Consider the following 19,233-nt stretch of genomic DNA (forward strand, 5'->3'; position numbering starts at 1 on the left):
TATGTGTATATATATGTGTGTGTGTGTGCGCGCGCGTCTTGGTATTTTCTCTCGGCTCCTCTTTCACCATGCAGTAGGTGGGAAGCCTGTCACTTTCTCTCCTTCTCTTTCTTTCTCTCACTCTCATTCTGTCTCCCTCCCTCCCTCTCTCTCTCCCTCCCTTCCTCTCTCTCTCTCTCTCTCTCTCTCTCTCTCTCTCTCTTTCTCTCTCTCTGCCTCTCTCTGTGCCTCTCTCTCTCCCTCCCTTTCTCTCCCTGTAGGCTGTTCTTTATGGAGAACCAGCGGGCTGTTCACTGAATGCAATCTCACTCACTTAAGCACCACATCGCAGCAGGAAATCGATGTAATTACTCACACATCAGATGGCCATAGAGCCAAGCAGGAGTGAGGCGTTGGATTGGTCGGACTGTTTGGAAAGTGACTCAGATATGCATGGAGTGGATGTTGGGAACTGGTCACTTGACTCAGGAAAAGAACTAAACAGAGGAGCTCAGACTCCCTGCAGGAGACCCCTCTCCTACCTTAGGATATGTCATTGCCAGTTTTAAACACCAAGGTTGTTTGGGTAATGAGTGTTTGATACAATTGGTCTGTATTCAATGTCACCTTTGCTGAGGTTAGTTTCCCAGGCAAATTGCTTATGTAAATATTATTAGCAGGATCTGTCTCGAAGAGGTGCTGTTTACAGAGACACTGCTCTCTCTTCCCAGGGACGCTGCTCTCTCTAAGCCTATGAGAGCACATGAGTTTAGAAAGCTCCAGCATAGAGCAGGAGGAGGAGTAGCTTTCATTGGATTACTTTTGTCCTCTTCATAGCACTTGTCATATGCAGAAATTATGGTTTTTGGTTTTGAATTACACCCTGTTCTGATTTAGCCTACTCTTATCTCAGGCATTGATAGTGGTGTGTGTGTGTGTCCCTGTGCGTGCGCCTGCGTGTGTGTATGTTTGAGTGATGTCTATCTTGATAAATGCTAATTGTTTGTATGAGAACTTGGGGAATGTGACTGGTGGGCTGTGCCCAGTGGCTGTCCACACTGCTGCAGAGGTACAAGCACCCCCCCCCCCCCCCCCCCACACACACACACACACACACACACTGGAGAGCTCCCTGCCCGTGTGTGTGAGTGCGCACGGATGCATGCACATCTGTTTTATATGGGACCTTGTATGGTCGTTGTGTGTGCTTGATGTATCCTTGCATGTGTCTGTGTTAGTCTGAGCAGCAGAAAGAAGCATGCCATTTAGAGAGAGAGAGAGGGAGAGAGAGATGCAGAAAGGCAGAAAGGGTGAGTGAGAGAGCTGGTAAGTGTGGAGTTGTGCAGTGAACTCATAGGAAATTCAGTTCACGGCAGAATGGCACTGCTGAGTTATAGGAGCACTACAAGGGAGAATGATATAGATGACCCAGCTACCTGCCTTCCTATTATATTGTACTGCACTCTTGCTGTATGTGTATGTGTGTGTTTGTGTGTGTGTGTGTGTGTACATGAGTACGTGTGTGAGAGTGAGAATGTGTCTGTGAGAGAGAGAAAGAGAGAGAGAGAGTAAAAGTGTGTGTGTGTCTGTGTGCCTGTGTGAGAGAGAGAGAGAGAGAGAGAGAGGTAGAGAGAGAGCATAGGCTCATACTTCACCTGTAGAAGCTCCACCTCTTTAACCAATTTACACATGCAAGCTTTATTTAACATTATATTTGCATTCATGGGTGTCTCTGTGCACTTGTCTGTTGTTTGATTTGAGCAGCTGCACTGTTGAGGATTACACACACACAAGAGAGATCCACACTCGTGCTCCCACGCCTACTCACATGCTGCTGGCTGCAGAGGAGGTGGACTGTGTTTGTGTGAAGATGAGTGGTGGTTTACTCCAGTTTTACTCTTTTGCCTGCTGTGATCCAATCTATAAATAGCCATTGGAAGACTGAGAAAAGCAAGCAGGCATTTCCATGGTGATGAGAGAGAGAGAGAGAGAGAGAGAGAGATGCTCAGGGTTGGGTGTTTGCTGACTGACGAGGTATGACTGTAGTCATGGCCATGCTGGCATTTGGACAGCTAATGCAGGGACGTTGTTTTTCCAGAGACACTCTGGAGGATGGGGGTTGTTTGGTGGGACTGCTGGAGTGGTGGATTAGGCTGTCAGTCAGTGGAGGCAGGGTGATGGACGCAGGCGGGAGTGCAGGTTATGGTGCCTGGCCCTTCATGTCACCGTCAGAGAAATAACAGCTTTCACACCCACACGCACACCTGACGAACACACACACACACACACACTAGTGTGTATAATCAATATTAAATGTCTCTGCCATGCCTGTGATGTCTGAATGACAATGTACACTCACAGTAAACAGTTGGCAGATGTGGTGTAGATCAGAATTAAAACATGCTGTCGGGGGGGGGGGGGGGGGGGGGGGGCACAGGACTGCATGTTCCACTCTAACCCAACATTACCACACATGATTCCACTCATTCACTGATGACTAGGCCCTTGACTTTAAGTAAAAACATGCTGTCTGTGAAAACTCCAGAGGGCAGTACTACAAAACGAGGTAACTGGCTTATCCCTATGTAGTAAACTTCCTAATAGAAGAGCCCTGTGACTTTGTTTTGCTTGGAAAATGAAGCCATAGGGCTCCTCTATTAGGAGGTTTACTACCTACTCTGAGTTAACTTAACCAGAAGTTACCTGGATAAACCAGTTACCTCACTTCGTAGTACAGCCTGCAGTGAGACCTGGGGGTATTCCAAGCACAGGGTTTAGTGACTTACCTGGATAAGTTAACTCTGTGTAAGAAGTAAACCTCCTAATAGAAAAGCCCTATGGCTTCATTCTCCTAGCAAAACAAAGCCACAGGGCTCTTCTATTAGGAGGTTTACTTCTACTCTAACTTATCTGGGTAAGGCACTAAACCACGTACTTGGAACACCCCCCTGCTGCTATAAACTATTAAACTGTGCTCACAGGGCAAACTTAGTGCATGTAGACAATTTGTTAAAAACATTAAAAATATTGCATAACCTCTCTTTTATGTTATGTTTTTGTATCTCATGGTATAAAATGTGAAGAAAAAAATATCCTATCTACTAACCTTGTCTCTATGCCGCAGGTTTTGTGTGCCGGGGTGTGTGGCTGTTTGTAGTGGATGTGATCTCTGTTTTAGTTTTAAATTGATGGAGTTCGCATCACAGTGGGGGTCAGTGGTGTTGCGCGTAGCCTGTTCGTCTGAATCACTTTCAGAGCCTGTTTGCAGTGGGTTAGCATTAGCCTTGACCTGTTTTCTCTTAGTGAATAAAGCTGCTAGCTCAGCGGTGTTTCCGCGGCTCAGTCTGCATGACTCACTGCTACGGCTGACCTCAGAGACGCCGTCCCTGGGAGCACGATCCAGGGAGGCCTCTACACCCAGCATCTGGTGTGTGGGGATAAAAAAAAAGTGTGTGTGTGTGTGTGTGTGTGTGTGTGTGTGTGTGTGTGTGTGTGTATCTTTGCATATGTATGACTACAGTGTTTTCCTGTCTTTCCATACTTCCAGCAAACAGAATTACCTCACTGTGCTGGCTAGCAGTTGATTATTTTTTTCGCTAGGAACATTCAAATGCCTCTGTGTTGTCAGAGAGGTACTATGTCTGATACACTGGTGAAGAATCTACCCACACCAGGCTGTAGAAAAAAGGAATTTCCAAGCTGTTTTTTTTTTTTAAATGTGTTTTAGCTTTCTTATTAGCCCACAGTAGCTGTAATGTATTTTTTGTAGATGTGACTGGATATACTTGGTTAAAGTCGGTTATTGGAGTGAATTCCATTGAAACACCACTTCTGAGAGTTGCAGTTTTTGGGATCATTGTGTTTAAATGATTCAGACCTTCCTCCCAACACTGACTAATATGGAAGGAGTGAATAAATACAAAGTGGTGTGGTTGTACTTTCTGCACTCTTGCTGAGAGAGAGAGAGAGAGAGAGAGAGAGAGAGAGAGAGAGAATGTAAACAGTGGATAAGGGCTGCTGACAAAATATCTCTCTCTCTCCCTCTCTCTCTCTCATCTGAAACTCCATTTTATTGTGGACTCTTGGGATTCCCAGAGGATTCCCACTCCCAGAGAGGACCAAAGCCAAGGAGATGGGCATGGAAATCACCATGGGAGCCAAAAAGATTCAAGAATAGATTTTGCTTTTTTTGTGTGCTTGTTTATTTTTGTTAGGTAAGCAAAGAGTTTCAAGCTTGTTAAGATCTTGGGGAGATTCATTAGGCATATTCTTGGTGTGGCTGTATTTCCTCTAAAGCGTTTCGGTAAGTGACGGGCTTTGGCTTTTCATTGAAATATGCGGTCCATGTGCTGTTAGATGAAGAGAAAGCCTTGAGACACTTTACACAGTGGATCTGACCTTGTGCTTCTAACCACCGAGCTGTTGCTTTGGGGTTGCTGTGGTAACGCTCATATTCAGAGAAAGTCCTTTTTCGACTGAGATTACACTTCACTTCCTCCCTCGCTCACTCTCACTCTCTTGCTCATTCTTTCTGGATCATCCTCTAATTTCTCGAAGCACAGGAATCCTCGACAAGTCCGTGCGGATTTTGTTGGTATGCGCAAAACATCAGAAGTGGTTTGTTAATTAACACGCTGCTTTGACGAGAGGCTGTTTCGCTCTTTGCGAGTTTTAGCACAGTTCATTCAGCGGTGAATGTGTGTGTACTTTGGGTGTGGGTGACATGCAGTGTAAATATCATGGTGACGTAACCCCATTCAACGGTAGTCTTGTCCAGACCCGCTGTGTTCCCACCTGAAAAGTCGCATTCCATGAACTCCCTAGATTTTACATTATATGGTATCATATCTATCGTTGCTTCATAAGTTTTAGTGATGAAGGCTTGCAGGTATTGTCTAAAGCACTGTTTCTCAATACTGCTACTGGGAGACCCCAGCTCTGCATATCTTCTATCTATCCTTGCTCCAAACACACCTGATTAGTGTGATTAACATGCTCTTGATTAAATCAGATGTGCTTAGCCAATCAAAAGTGCCACTGATGAGTTCAGTCAGGTAGGTAGAGCAGGGAAAGATGGAAAACGTGCAGAGCAGGGGTCCCCCAGGAACAGGATTGAGAACCACTGGTCTAAAGTAAATGTGTCTTTAGCATCTTGTATTGGCGTTGATAGCATAGCGCTATCAGATTATGCTGGGAGAAATGCTACATTAGCATATTTACTCAGATTAAGCGATGTTTCACACTGTGAGAAATCTGCCGTGGTGGTGTTGATTGAGGACCGTTGGATGATCCTGGATGATCATCCAGCCATGGAGGAACGGTGACGTGCGCTAATGGAGCGTACCAGGACCATACACAGCCACACACTCCCCAGTGACACACACACACACACACACAGCTAACCTGCCCAGCCCACCTCTTCCCCTGTGGCCTTAGTAAAAGAACTCATCCATCCAGTCTTTGGCTAATCTTTTGCCGTCACAGTGTTTTTGAGTAGCACATTGAGTTTTCAGGTTGCATTTTTTAGCAGTCATAAATTTCAGGCTTAAATTTATTTGTGAGCGCACACACACACACACACACACACGCGCGCACACAGTCTCTCTCTCACCCACACTCACTTTCTGTAATGGGCAGATGGGCTGCTGTCGAGGGGAGCAAAGAGTTAGGCTAACTTTAAGTGCATTATTTGTCTCCTTCAAGACAGGTGTGTGTGTACCTCTGTGTGTGTGTGTACCTCTGTGTGTGTGTGTGTGCGCGCGCGTGTGCTGTGTGTGTGAGAGAGGAAGAGAGCACTCTCAGGAGCTGTCATATTTCTTATTTAACACAGAGGACAGGTTCTTTCTGTAATGTGATGAGGTTTGGGAGCATTTGCTTTCATGGCATTACCCTCTGCCTTTATCTCCCCCTCCAGCCCCCATGTTTGTGTGTTTGTGTGTGTGTGTGTGTGTGTGTGTGTGTGTGTGTGAGAGATCATTCTTTTCTTCCACAATTGTTCTCAACGACTGCTGTCTGTATTACTTTGAAAAACAGAGAAAGAAAGAAAGAAAGAGAGAATAAATTTGAAATTAAGAGACCTTGTTTTAACTGTCATTAACTCTTGTGAAGAATTCTTTTGCCCTGCCAGAGATAAACTGGGACAGGACACCATGATCTCGCTTTGCGACACATGTTTGGAAACCACAGATACCATAATATGCACAGTATGTCAACCTAGATAGTGTTACACTATATTTATGTTATCCTGCCAAGCCTCTCTCTCTCTCTCTCTCTCTCTCTCTCTCTCTCTCTCTCTCTCTGTGCAGTCTGAGCGTTGCCGTATTGCAGTGTTTTTATTATGAATGGAGGAGCTGGGGGGTTGGTCATTCATCTCCACTCCTTTAGGGTTAGACACCCAGTCCCAGTCAAGTTCAAGTTTTATTCATCACATACACAATGTCAAGACAGTGGCAGTGAAATGTTTTTCAGTGAAAATGACAGTCATTACCCTGTTCACTGTCTCTCACTCACACACCACCTCAGAGGGCTTTTATACCTGTGTGTCTATGTATCTGTGTGTGTGTGTGTGTGTGTGTGGGTGCGCACTCTGTCTGCTGTTGTGCTGAATTGGCTCACGCTGTCCGTGGAATCTCCATACACTCCTTAGCCAATCAGGTGTGTCCAATACCCTGCTGTGTCCTTGATGGAGGTTACACTGGAGATATAGAGGAAAGACAGGCGCAGGTGTAGAGATATTTCTTTGTGTGTGAGCGTGAGCAAAAAGAGCTGCTTGTACACATTATTGTAGACTACACGCGCACGTACACACACACAGTCGACTGCTTGTGCTGCTCCTGTGTCACGTGCGTGTCTTAAAGTGAAACAGGGTGGAGAAGAACGTGCAGGGATTCCCTTTCATATCAGTTCTGATACTCTTCTCCCATCCCCGTCTGAATCTTCTCCCAGCTTCCCTCTGTCTCCCCCTTTGAGCCCTCTCCTCCTCTTCACCATCCCTTCCCTCCCTTCTCTTCTTCACCTCCCCTCCTCCCTCCCTCCCTTCCAACTGTCTCTGCTCTCATTGTGTAACAGTCTGCTTAATGTGCTGGAAATCTCATCTCCTGCATCCCCCCCTCCTCTCTCTTGCACACACACACACACTCTCCTTTTCCTTCTGTCTCTTACACACACACACACACAGACACAGTCTCTCTCTCACTCTTTTTCTTTTCACTCCGTCTCTCATCCCTCCGTTTTTTTCCTCCCCTTTTCTTCTGACAGCCCCTGGGGTCACTCTGGTGGATATGTGAGATGACAGAGAAACGGTGTCAGAGAGTTTGTCTTTGTAAATGAATATGAAGAACTCTCTCTCCTTATGCTCAGTGGTCTAGTAAGCTTGTGTTTGTTTTTACCTTTTCTTTTCTTGTTTATAAGTGAAATTACAAAGAGGATGAGAATGGGGAGAAATGAAAATGAGAAATGAGAAAGGGAGGAAGAACCAAAAGAGAAAAAAGAGGAAAAGTGTCAGACACAGAGTGTTGTTTTGAAAAGAATGCGGACTCAATGAGGACAAAGTAAAATTTCACAAAGAGAAAACTCTAGAACATCCTCAGTAATCATTAATGCTTTTCATTTAGCTGCCATCTGTGAGCAGGTTTTTTTTTTTAATTACTTTAAACTTGTCTGCGTGCTGTCAGCGTGTGGTGTGTGGTGTATTAGGACTTACTTGAAATTGATGTCCTGCTCAGCTTTCAAACCAAATTGGGTTTGATAGAAAAAAAAGGGGGGGGGGGTGATTGTCTCCCTCCTCTTGACACCTGATCTTGGGTGGAACTGGTTTTGTCTTTGGCCTGTATTCTGAGACCTTCCTCATGCTCTCCCAAAACCTTCTCAACCCCTGCATAATCGCAATGCAAAATTTATAAAGGACAGAACCATGATGACTAGTTCCTCTCTTCTCACAGGCTACAAATGAGGCTAGGCTCACTCTGGCTTCCTTCATCATTGTATATACTTGTGTGTGTGTGTGTGTGTGTGTGTGTATATATATATTTGTGTGCGGTTATGTGGTGTATACTTGTTTGTTTGTGTGTGTGTGTGTGTGTGTGTATGTGTGGTTATGTTGCGTGCACTTGTTTATGGGTTAAATTACCTCGTGCCTCTGACTGTCTGTAACGTGCCTATTCCTGGACTGCCACTGAAACCATGTCAGTGCTGCTGGTGTGTCTGTAATTGGAGCTTCATTACCACATCTTTAAGTGGAGAGTTAGTGTAACAGCTCAGCCATTAACCCAGACCTGGTTACTCATCTCTAAAACTGGGCTTAAGTCTGCCTCTCAGGGCGTCTGTATGAAGGCTTGAGTTCTTTCACATCACCTGAAGGACCTGGAACTGCCAGCCTTCTGTCTCTGTTATGGCACTGTGGGGGGAGAGGTTGCTCAGGAGAATTTGGCCACGGATCAGGACTGTTTGATGCCTGTGATCGAATGACACTGAGCCAACGGGAAGACAGCTTGAGGAGAGTTAGTGAGATGGCCAGAGAAAGGGTACACAAGCTGAGCACTGAACGATCTTTGAATGTTTTGATATGCGAGCCAAAAAACTACCTAGAGAAAGAATTTTATCTTTTTTTTTCTTTCTTTTTTTTTAAATCCACACTCTTGCTCACATTTCGCTTCAGTAAGAGACAACACAGACACACAATTTATGTATTTCTCACTGCCTGATGAGCTCATTTTCAATAAATCAGGCTGGAAATCAATATAGTCTACCGTTCTGGTCACGGAGTTCTTCCAGTAGAATCTGGCCTCGTAGTATGATGTGGTATCATATTTCTTCTGTTGCTGACAGATGTATCCACTCCATTCAAACCAAAAACCCTCATCAGAAAGTATGAGAACCCATGGTACATAAGGTCAGGGAACACTGTCTGTCACAATAAACCAAGCAATTCTTATGCAAGTAACTCTCTAGCAAAGATAATAAATACAGAATCATTAATTTCATGTAACAAAGTTGAAACGGACCAAGAAATTAGCATGTATGGCTAAGCGCTAATACTGTCTTAGGACTAGTGATGTAGGTAGTTTTCTGACTCCTTCAAGTACATTAGGACTTGTGGCGAGAAAGATTGTTTGTTTTAGGCAATGGGATGGAAACTGAAATAAAATGTGTAAGCAAGCTGTATTAAATTGTATTTGTTTTGGCATCGTTTACACTGGTGACCTCAGACATCAGAGCTCCGAGTAACGTCAAGCGCAATTTGAATGCTAGATTTATGAAGCTTGTAATCAAATAGCTCCTGTCAATGTTACTGGATTGATTCTGTTCACCGAAACTGTCATTTCACCCCGTCTTAAATTCTTGATTATAACTATGACAAGAAGGGGGGTGGTGTAAACCTGCCTTTCTGCACTGCGTGGCATGTTGTAGTTATTCTAATAACTATTTTTTTTTCTAATAACTGTACTACCTAAGTGTAAACAGTAGACGATATATTTTAAGCAATATCACATGAGGGAGTGCCGTTATACTGTATATCAGCATGGCCGTGATTCGGTCGTAAGCATTAGGCTTATCAAGAAATGATCATTTGAGACAACAAATTATGTCTTTTCTGTCGTTTATTCGGCTCTGCCAACAAAAATAGTTACTTCCAGATTACAATTAAACGTGTTGTCAAGCAACACATAAACAGTTTCTAGTTTCTTGACTGCAGGTTAGTTAGCTACTTTTAGCATATATGGAAGGGCTAGATATACAGTAGGCTTGCTAGCTAGCTATTGTTTATCATACCCAACTGCAGGCTAGTTAGGTTCTTTTTTTATTGTACACGGAAATGTATCCAAATTTGCGCTGTCAATAAATGTGAATTAAATTCACATTGGTATAATCAACGATTGCCTGCGGAACATCTGTAAAGCGAAGCGATACATAATAGTGAGGATAATCAACCTCGCTAGATTTATGAAGCTAGTAATCAAATAACTCCTGTCAATACTAACATACTGTATCATGGTAACAAACGTTTTAATTATTGGGATATCAAATATAGCTGTTAGGCTACTTGTAGGCAAAATACAAATTTAAAAAAAAGATGTACGGTAAAACATTAAAAGCACATCTTACTGTGGTAAATGCAAGCCTCCAGGAATTGTTAATTGAGAAGGACAAATGGGACAGGTTCAGATAATGACTGGTGGAAAGGTAAAATTTGTTCCTCTATTTCTAGCTCACTGGCTGACATGTCCCTATCGTAACTATGCCGTCTAAAATCAGACATTTTTTTCCCTTCCTTGAGCGTTAAGATGTCCTGTCATATGAAATAACTCATAGAAATAATAAAATAATGCATAGAAGATAGGAAGGAGAGAGTTTTGGTAGTGATGTCCATGAATACTAATAATGGGCCATTAACACACATGGTCCCACAGTGACCACAATCCATGTGAGTTAGAACACTATCGGTATGGTATTTCTGTTAAAAAGTGCCACTAATAGCAACACCGTATGTTGTTCTACTGATATAAATAATGCTGTGAAAATTGATGAATTTGCCACTTGAACCTTTTTGTAATTTATGGGTTTTTTTTTTTACCCAGCCTGTACATGGGACCAGCCTCTATTTGCCCAAACAGGTGGCAGCCCGGCCATTATTTATTTACAGTAATTGCAAATCGATGCAATCAACAGCAGAAATGATTATCCAGTGCCCCTTACACTTGCGTTTGTATTGTGGTTGCACTGTGTCAGGGTCAGACAAAAAGCTCGGCGCTTTGGCGTCGGATACACAGCCTTCACTTTGATTAACAGGCTGTCAGATGAACCCCAGAACGCTTAAAAACGTGGATAAAAAGCCAGCGGTATTTGTGTTGGGCCCCATGTGGTTAAAGAAACAATGCAACAGTTCTCCAATAATGGACTGTCCATTACAATGACATTTTTTGGACTGATGAACAGGAAGGCGACAGTTGGGCGGCCGTCGTTGTGATCGCTGGGGAGGTGGCTCACTGTTTACTCTGACAACCTAATCAACAGAAAAATACTCCGAGGGCTATTCCTTCTCTGGTGACCGTTTTGGGTGGAGAAAACCCACTTTTTTCTTTTTGGTGATGCTCCTTGTTCTAAAACATGGCAAATTAGAATGAGAGAAAGTTAGCTCATTTTAGAGTTTTAAAATGACCAGTGAATTTTTGTAAATGCTCATTTGGTACCGAACTACTGTAAATGTCGTAAGTGTGACTGTGCTATCAGAGGGGCCAGACGCGACGCTCGAGGGGAGTTGTTTGGTAGACTGTGGTACAGATAAAAATTCTCAGTGCGTTGTGGATATCCAGTGAAATTTAAAGTCACTGAGTGACACACACAGGTCACTCTCCTTTAAATTGGTTCTCTTTTCACTGACTTATCATTTGATTTGCAGGCGAATGCATAATTTAATTATGGGACTTACTCAAGATTAAGAAAGACCAACATAATTTAACGTAATATAATTTTTCCCTGACACTGTCTTAAGTTCCCAGTCGTTGTTGAACTTGTACCCATATGTTTTTAATCACTTACCCTGTGTCTCCACACAGGTACAAGAGACTTTGGACTGCATTTATAGACCTGTTCACTGAAGATCCAGAAGTATATCAGCAGACACCTGGTTACACTGGTTATTACATGTATATTCAGTAGGCTTGGCCCTCTGTCTTAACCCAAGGTTTTACAGTCACACGCAAACAAAACATATATTCATATAACATATAATCTTTTTTCAGTGTTCTTGTGCTGTGCCTGAGTGTGAAGGTCTCCTTTTGGCTTCCTCTTCCCGAGACCAGTGCTGTATTGACTAAAACAGTCACGACGTCTTTTAGTAACGGGATGTTTGAACGAATGACATGAGGCCTGCAGTTGTAGTGTGTTGTAGTTGCTGCGTGTGTGAGGAAAAGAAGCTGAGTCATTGTGAATGTTGTAGGAAAAGAGGAAAGAAAGGGAAGTGAGATTAACGAAGATGACCTGTAGAAAAGGTCACGGTTTCAGTGGGGTCTCCAAACATTTGCCCCAAGTGGCGTAGTGTAGCGTGGCAGGCCAGGCAGCACAGCATGTCCAGGGTGTTGCTTTCAGGGATAAGTGGCTGTGGAATGGTGTACAGCAGGGCCCTGTCCACACGACAGCAGTCGCCTTGTTCACAGCCACTGACAGACGTTAGCTCTCTGCTCCCTAGCTTTACTAAAGTGAGAAAACAGGGTACCTATCAGGCCTGTGTTCTCAACACCTGTCTCTCTCTCTCTCTCTCGCTCTCCTTCTCTCTCTCGCTCTCCTTCTTTCTCTCGCCCCTTCTCCATACCTCTGAGGTTTGTATCACACTCAACAGAAGAGGGTAATTGAAGAGTCCCTGCGGTAAACATTAACCGTGATGATAAGAACATTCTAGTCCTTCCAGTCCTTGACCTGATATGACCTTTATTATACCACACGGGAGCACATGCGTACACATGCACACACAAACTCCCCCTGGCGACCTTGCTCCCATTATATGCCATCTCTGCCTGAAAATAAGAGAAATTTGTGGTATAATTAATTCATAACGAGCCTAAATGCACTTATTGGAGGTTTAAATGGGGAACAGCTGGTGTGTTATATTTGTGATCAGTGAGGGGAGTGACAACAGGAGGTGTTTGTCTCCTCCTCCTCCTCTTGCTCCTCCTCTCCCTTGTGAGGAGTGCCTTCGAGATATTTTGAGCCATGAGAGAGCTTTCACGAGGCCCAAAGGCTAAAAAAAAATTTGAATTGAACTGAAATTCACAGAGTGGTTTTGAAAACACGCACACAGGCACTTGATTGACGTCTTGAGGAGGAAGCCAGGCACATGTTGTTGTGTTTGTGTGAAAAGTCATGGCTAGTTGAGTCAAACTAACAAATGAATGGGATGTTTCTGCTTCAGGACTTCTCAAGTCTTTCCATAACTCAGTGTTAAATAAACAGATCATTTGGAGATGCCTTTGCCTGGGTCTTAACTGTGCCATGTGTTCTCCTCTTCACAGCAGGAGGTGCTGTCTCTCCCCCTTGCCCACCAGACGGTCAGGAGAGGCCACAGCCTGAAAACAGTGGTTAGGACCTCCCTCTTCAGCCAAGCCGCCGCCCCCCTGACACCCCAGGTAAACACACTTGTGAGGGAGAGAATGACAGAGTGAGTTAGTGAGGATGGGTCTATATGTTTGAGAGAGAGGCTGAGTGAGGGTGTGAATGTCTGTGTGTGCATGAGAGAGAGAGAGAGTGGACGAGAGACTGAGTGAGTGTTTGTGTGTGTGAGGGAGAGGTCGAGTGAGTGAGTGAAGGTGGATGAGTGTGTGTTTGTGAGAGATAGAGACTGAGTGAGTGGGTGGGGTATGTGTGTGTGAGACGGCGAAAGGGCTGGTGACTGGTGGTTTTCTATGATTATACATACAGGTGTCATGGGTGTAATCTGGGAGATTAGAGTGGAATTGAACATGTGTGTGTTTGTCTGTGAATAAAATGGACTTGTCTATTTTTAAACCTGTGTGATGATACAGAAAACACCACTGTCAATCACAGTCACAAGAAACTGACCCACTCTATCCTGTCTGCCTCTCCAGAAGCAGAGAACATCTGCTTGTCCACATTTACTAAGTGTTTGTGTGTGTGTTTGTTTGGTGTGTGTGTGTATGTGTGGCTCTTATGTCATAGTGAATATTTGTAATATTCATTTATACAGTATTACACTTAATCTCTGATCTTTGCTGATTCATTTGCGCATCTGTCTGTTTTAGAATCATTTTTGTGGCTTTCCTGTGCAGTGTGTTTGCTGATTTTCTCTGTAACCCAAGTGTTGGAGAGTTGATGGTGTTTAGTTTTCCAGTCAGCGTAAAGCACACATTGCTTACGTTCGTTTTAGGTCATTTGAGTCTGATGATCCAGATGCATTATGGGGAGAAGATCTCGTCGAGGTTACGTGTACATATTTTTCACTAAGACATATGTTCACCCCCCAACAAACTAACGTGACAGGAAAAGTTCATGGCAAGATAGAGTGTAGTGCCAGTCCCAGGCTGGGTGCAGGCACATTAGTTCACTTCCTCCTCTGTGGGGTGTGTGTGTGTGTGTGTGTTTGTGTGATGTCATCTTTTTTTAATCAGTGATGACGAGGAGGAAGGTTTTTGCTGGTGAAAGAAAGAAAAAAGGGGGAAGTCTTTCTGAGAGGTGTATGGTACGACTCATTTTCGTAAATGTCCTGTAGTGAGTGGAAAACATTATATGTGACACAAAAACAGAAGCATATCTCCATCTCTCTCTCTCTCTCCCTTCCCTCTCCCTCTCCATCACTCCCCCTTTCCCTCTGCCTGTTCTGTAGTTGTAGTAACAGCGTGTAGAAGGAGAATAGAATGGGGATGTTGTAGTAACAGCGTGTAGAGGGGAGAATAGAATGGGGATGTTGTAGTAACAGCGTGTAGAGAGGAGAATAGAATGGGGATGTTGTAGTAACAGCGTGTAGAGAGGAGAATAGAATGGGGATGTTGTAGTAACAGCGTGTAGAGGGGAGAATAGAATGGGGATGTTGTAGTAACAGCGTGTAGAGGGGAGAATAGAATGGGGATGTTGTGGTAACAGTGTGTAGAGGGGAGAATAGAATGGGGATGTTGTAGTAACAGTGTGTAGAAGGAGAATAGAATGGGGATGTTGTGGTAACAGCGTGTAGAGGGGAGAATAGAATGGGGGTGCTGTAGGGACAGAGGGGGGCCAGGAATGAGATGCCCAGTGTTTTGCTGCTGACCACACAGAGCTGTATGGAGGGAAAATATAATAATGATAATTTTATTATAATATAATAAAAATATAATAATAGTGTTATTAGCATGGGGAGTGGTGCAATTATGCAGTCATTTCAGTGTGAATCTTTTTTTTAAATAGCTTAAACACATTTCCATCATAAACATGTACTTTCCCTCTATCTTTGTATTCCCCGTACTCTTTTCCACGGTGCCCCCCTCAGCACACACACACACACACGCACACACACACACACACACACACACACACACACACACACACACACACACACACACTTGTGAGGATACTTTGTTAGTACACTCATTAACACAATGTATTCCCTAGTTCTTTACCCTAACCTCAACCATCACAACGAAATGCCTAACCCCAACCCTTACCTTAACATGAACCTAAACCTAATTCTAACCTGAACCCCAAAACCAAGTCTTAACCTGCCAAAATGTCCTCACTTTCCCAAAATGTCTTCACTTTCCCAAAACGTCCTCACTCCCAAGGTCTAAAACTCAAACTGGTCCTCACAAGGATAGCTGTATAAACACACACACACACCTCCCTGGCCCCTGCATTGCTGTTGTGCATTTGGCATGAATGGCAGTGAAGAGCAGATGCAGCATTGATCGCCTTTAGCTGCACCCTCTTTCCCAGAGCTGATGGCTTATCTCACTCCAGTGAGAGAGAGAGAGAGAGAGAGAGAGAGAGAGAGAGAGAGAGAGAGAGAGAGAGAGAGAGAGAGAGAGACTCAGCCTCAGCACTATTCTTATGCAGTCAGGTTGTGATTTATCACTCGGAGACAGAACGAGACACAGAGAAAGAGGAATGTAAGAGAGAGAGAGGAAGAATGAGCCAGTGTGGAAGACTGAGAGAAGAAGAAATTGTCTCATCCTACACATTGTCATTTAGAGGAGGAGAGGAGATTTTAGGGAAGACATGAGCAGAAAGGAGGAGTGAAGGGAGGGCAGCAGAAAGGGTTGCAGACAGAATGGATTCAGATGAGAGAAACTGAAGTCTTGCGATATAATTTTATTAGTGTAGTTCTTGTGCTTTGATCCACAGGCCTGTTTTGTTGGATAGTGGGGCTGACAGAGAATTCGTCTTTTCCCATGCTTTCTTTTTCTTTTTTTTCCCCCATTATTTCATGGGGTCCCTGTCAAAGCTCTCTCTGTCCTCCATTCTGGCTGATTAAATGTAAACTGGGGAATAGCTCCAAGAAACAACGTGCATGCACACACATACGCACACACACACAGACACACAGAAAGGACTGTTTTGTTTTAGCGTAATCAGAGAAATGCTTTGAAACCATATATAGACTGGTCCTGGATCGTTTCAGTCATTCCATCATTCTAGAACATTCCTCCTCCTTATTTGTAGTGGGAGGACAGGGACCTCTCCCTCTCAGGGTTTTACAGGTTTGTCCTTGACAGAAGCTGCTACCTCAGCTATACTGGAATCCCCTTATACAAACACACACACACACATATATAAAGACATTAACGAGTTCTCTCAGCACCACTGCCTCTTGGTGGGATTGACAACCTTTATGTGCCACAGACTGACTGTCCTCTCAAAAGCATTAAGGTGCAGGTTTGACTGTTCACTCATACAAGGAGGACGGTGCAGGTTCGACGGTTCACTCATAAGAGCATTAAGGTGCAGGTTCAACTGTTCACTCATAAGAGGAGGAATAGGCAGGTTCGACTGTTCACTCATATGAGGAGGAATAGGCAGGTTCGACTGTTCACTCATATGAGGAGGAATAGGCAGGTTCGACTGTTCACTCATATGAGGAGGAATAGGCAGGTTCGACTGTTCACTCATAAGAGCAGTAGGGTGCAGGTTGGGCTGTTCACTCATAAGGGCATTGTTGGAGCCAAAATTTGATGTTATTTATTTTGATAAATTGAATGTTTCATTTGTTTTGCATGGTTAAAGACATTTATTTTGATTTTGGATATTTTATCTACCTAAGCAATATGGAGGTGCAAAAGGACACGCCCATGCATTCAGACAGGTGACTGCAGCACCTGCTCTGTTAAGCTTTTTAATTTAGAATAGAACTCGTGTCTGGGAAGGAGGCAGCCATACGGTTTTTGACCGCAGCGAGCGCGACCATTTTGGAATTTCAACAAACAACAAAGCCTCAAACAACCCATGCACCTCCATCTGGCACGGTAGGAATGTTATCATAATCGGATTAATTATCACTTCATCAAAAACAATAAACCAGACCAAACATCAATAACTCGGCCGTGCATCATTTCAAGATACGCGCTGTTGCGCGTCAACCTAGGCTCAATTTAGATCGCTCTTTCAGGCATTAAGGTGCAGGTTGGGCTGTTCACTCATAAGGGCATTAAGGTGCAGGTTTGACTGTTCACTCTTAAGAGGAGGATGGTGCATGTTTGCCTGGAGACATGTCTGTAGAGCAGCTACTGCTAAAACATAACAGCTCTCTGGAATAGGGCTTCCCTGACTGCCTGCAGTGTGAGAACATCATTGAATGATAAAACTATATTGGATGTCCTGCTTGATTACCCAGACAGTTCCTGTGCAGCTCAGGGTCAAGGGATGTGTGTGTGTGTGTGTGTGTGTGTGTGTGTGTGTGTGTGTGTGTGTGTGTGTGTGTGTGTGTGTGTGTGTGTGTGTGTGTGTGTGTAGAGGGTTTGTGGAGCAATTAGGGGTCTTCCAGTATATTGTCCGGTTCATTAGTTAATTGTATTTCTTTGTGCGGGTCTGGAGTTGTTGTCTAGTTGGAGGGCAGCGGTTGTAGTGAAGAAAATCAGCTCACTGCATGCCTCCACTTTTCCTCACACGCGTCGTGACCTTCAGCCCCGACATGCATCACTGTGAGAGACGTGAGTGGGGAGACGAGAAGCTATTGCTCGCCTTCCTGCTCTTGTTTTCTGTCCTCCCCCATCTCAGAAAAACGAAGTTGAGTTGTGCATTGAGAGAACTGACTTAAAATGCATGAAGGAGGAAAAAAAAGCAAAAAAAAAGAGAATATTAAATTCCCCTGTAGTATTTGCTGCAACTCTTTTTATTAAATACTGTAAAATATGTTGCAAGGAAAATTCCATCCAATGCAGATGGCTTTTGATTCTCAGCGGCCTAATTTGTCTAGTGAGTCATTATATATTTAGACTAGGACATTTAGAGTGTGTGTGTTTGTGTGTGTGTGTGTTTGTGTCTAGTTGTGAGAATATCGCACCCCGGATGTAAGCAAACAGTACAATGGTTTGAAAAGGTTGTGGAAAATGTTTAAGGTCGCTCTTCATTGTCACATACCAAATAACATTTCAGCCAAAGAGCTTAGCACTTTCCTTTTGGATTTTGACCGTTTGAGAAACTCTTCTGGTTGACTTATAGTTTTAATATTTTTCAGTATGTAGACTGTTATTGCAGTATTGGACCAAAGTGACCTATTTTGCTGAAAACTGTTTACACTATAAAGTTCCAGCTGTCACTTGTACCGTGGATAATACTTGTGTGTGTTTTTTTGGAGAGACGTGTTAAAGTAATTCTAACCAGTCACAGACAGGCCTCTGTATCAAAATGGGCTCTAACAGTGGGGCTAGGGGAGGCAGTTCAGGACAGAGGGGGACATTATGAATCTGTGGGTGACTGGACCATTGTGTAGGTGTTGAGTGTATTTTTTGTGACTGTTGTGTAGGTGTTGTGTGTGTGTGTGCTTGTGATGTGACTGTTGTGTAGGTGTTGTGTGTGCGTGTGTGTGTGTGTGCTTGTGATGTGACTGTTGTGTAGGTGTTGTGTGTGCGTGCGTGTGTGTGTGTGTGTGCGTGCGTGTGTGTGTGTGTTTGTGGCATAGGTGTTTTTTTTTGTGTGTGTGTTTGTGATGTGACTGTTGTGTTGGTGTTGTGTGTTTTATTCACGGCACCTGTCTGCTGTGGTATTGAAACAGCATGGTTCTGTCCTTTGGGATGGCTGAAGGAACCAGCTAATGGACCTAAACACGACCTTGGGTGACCGGCTGGATGCCCTCAACAGCAATGTCGGTCTGAGATTTGGTGTCCTGCTGTGTCTGATGTCTCGCACCCACACACACACACACACACACACACACACACAGTGTCCTCTACTGTAATGTTGACCTCAGGGAGAATGTGAAGTGTCTGTGTACATGTATCCCTTCATATTAAAGAGAGAGAGGAGAATGTGAAAAAGAAGAAAGGAAAAGGAGGAGGGAGATGATGATATCAGATGCAGTGATGAGACTGGTGAGTGCCTGGGAGGCAGAGGCTGCAGAATGAGGGAAATATTAACCATGCAAATGTTTAGTGCCGTCTGGGAGAGAGAAGATGAAAGGATGTCGTAACCAAGGATTTCTTTAAAATGTGTCTGTGTGTCTGTATGAGAGAGGGAGAGAGAGAGAGAGAGAGAGAAGGAGAGTGATTGCTAGCGGTGATGAATAGAAGATAAACACAGTGTAAATAGATGGAGGGGAGAGAGAGACTGACAGACAGA

The 19,233-nt window shown here is 43.9% G+C and overlaps 1 protein-coding gene across 2 annotated transcripts in view; it reads left to right on the forward strand.

The window, feature by feature from the left end:
* Positions 1 to 19,233, forward strand: part of mcu (mitochondrial calcium uniporter) — a 41,094-nt gene that overhangs the window by 5,819 nt on the left and 16,042 nt on the right. The window contains exon 2 of one of the 2 annotated variants that reach the window (XM_030772026.1): positions 12,987 to 13,100. In XM_030772026.1, coding sequence (XP_030627886.1) covers positions 12,987 to 13,100 — 114 coding nt within the window. The remainder of the gene's footprint in view (positions 1 to 12,986; positions 13,101 to 19,233) is intronic. The other variant, XM_030772027.1, reaches the window with a different exon arrangement.

Source organism: Chanos chanos, chromosome 4 (genome assembly GCF_902362185.1).
Source record: "Chanos chanos chromosome 4, fChaCha1.1, whole genome shotgun sequence".
NCBI classification, from domain to species: domain Eukaryota; kingdom Metazoa; phylum Chordata; class Actinopteri; order Gonorynchiformes; family Chanidae; genus Chanos; species Chanos chanos.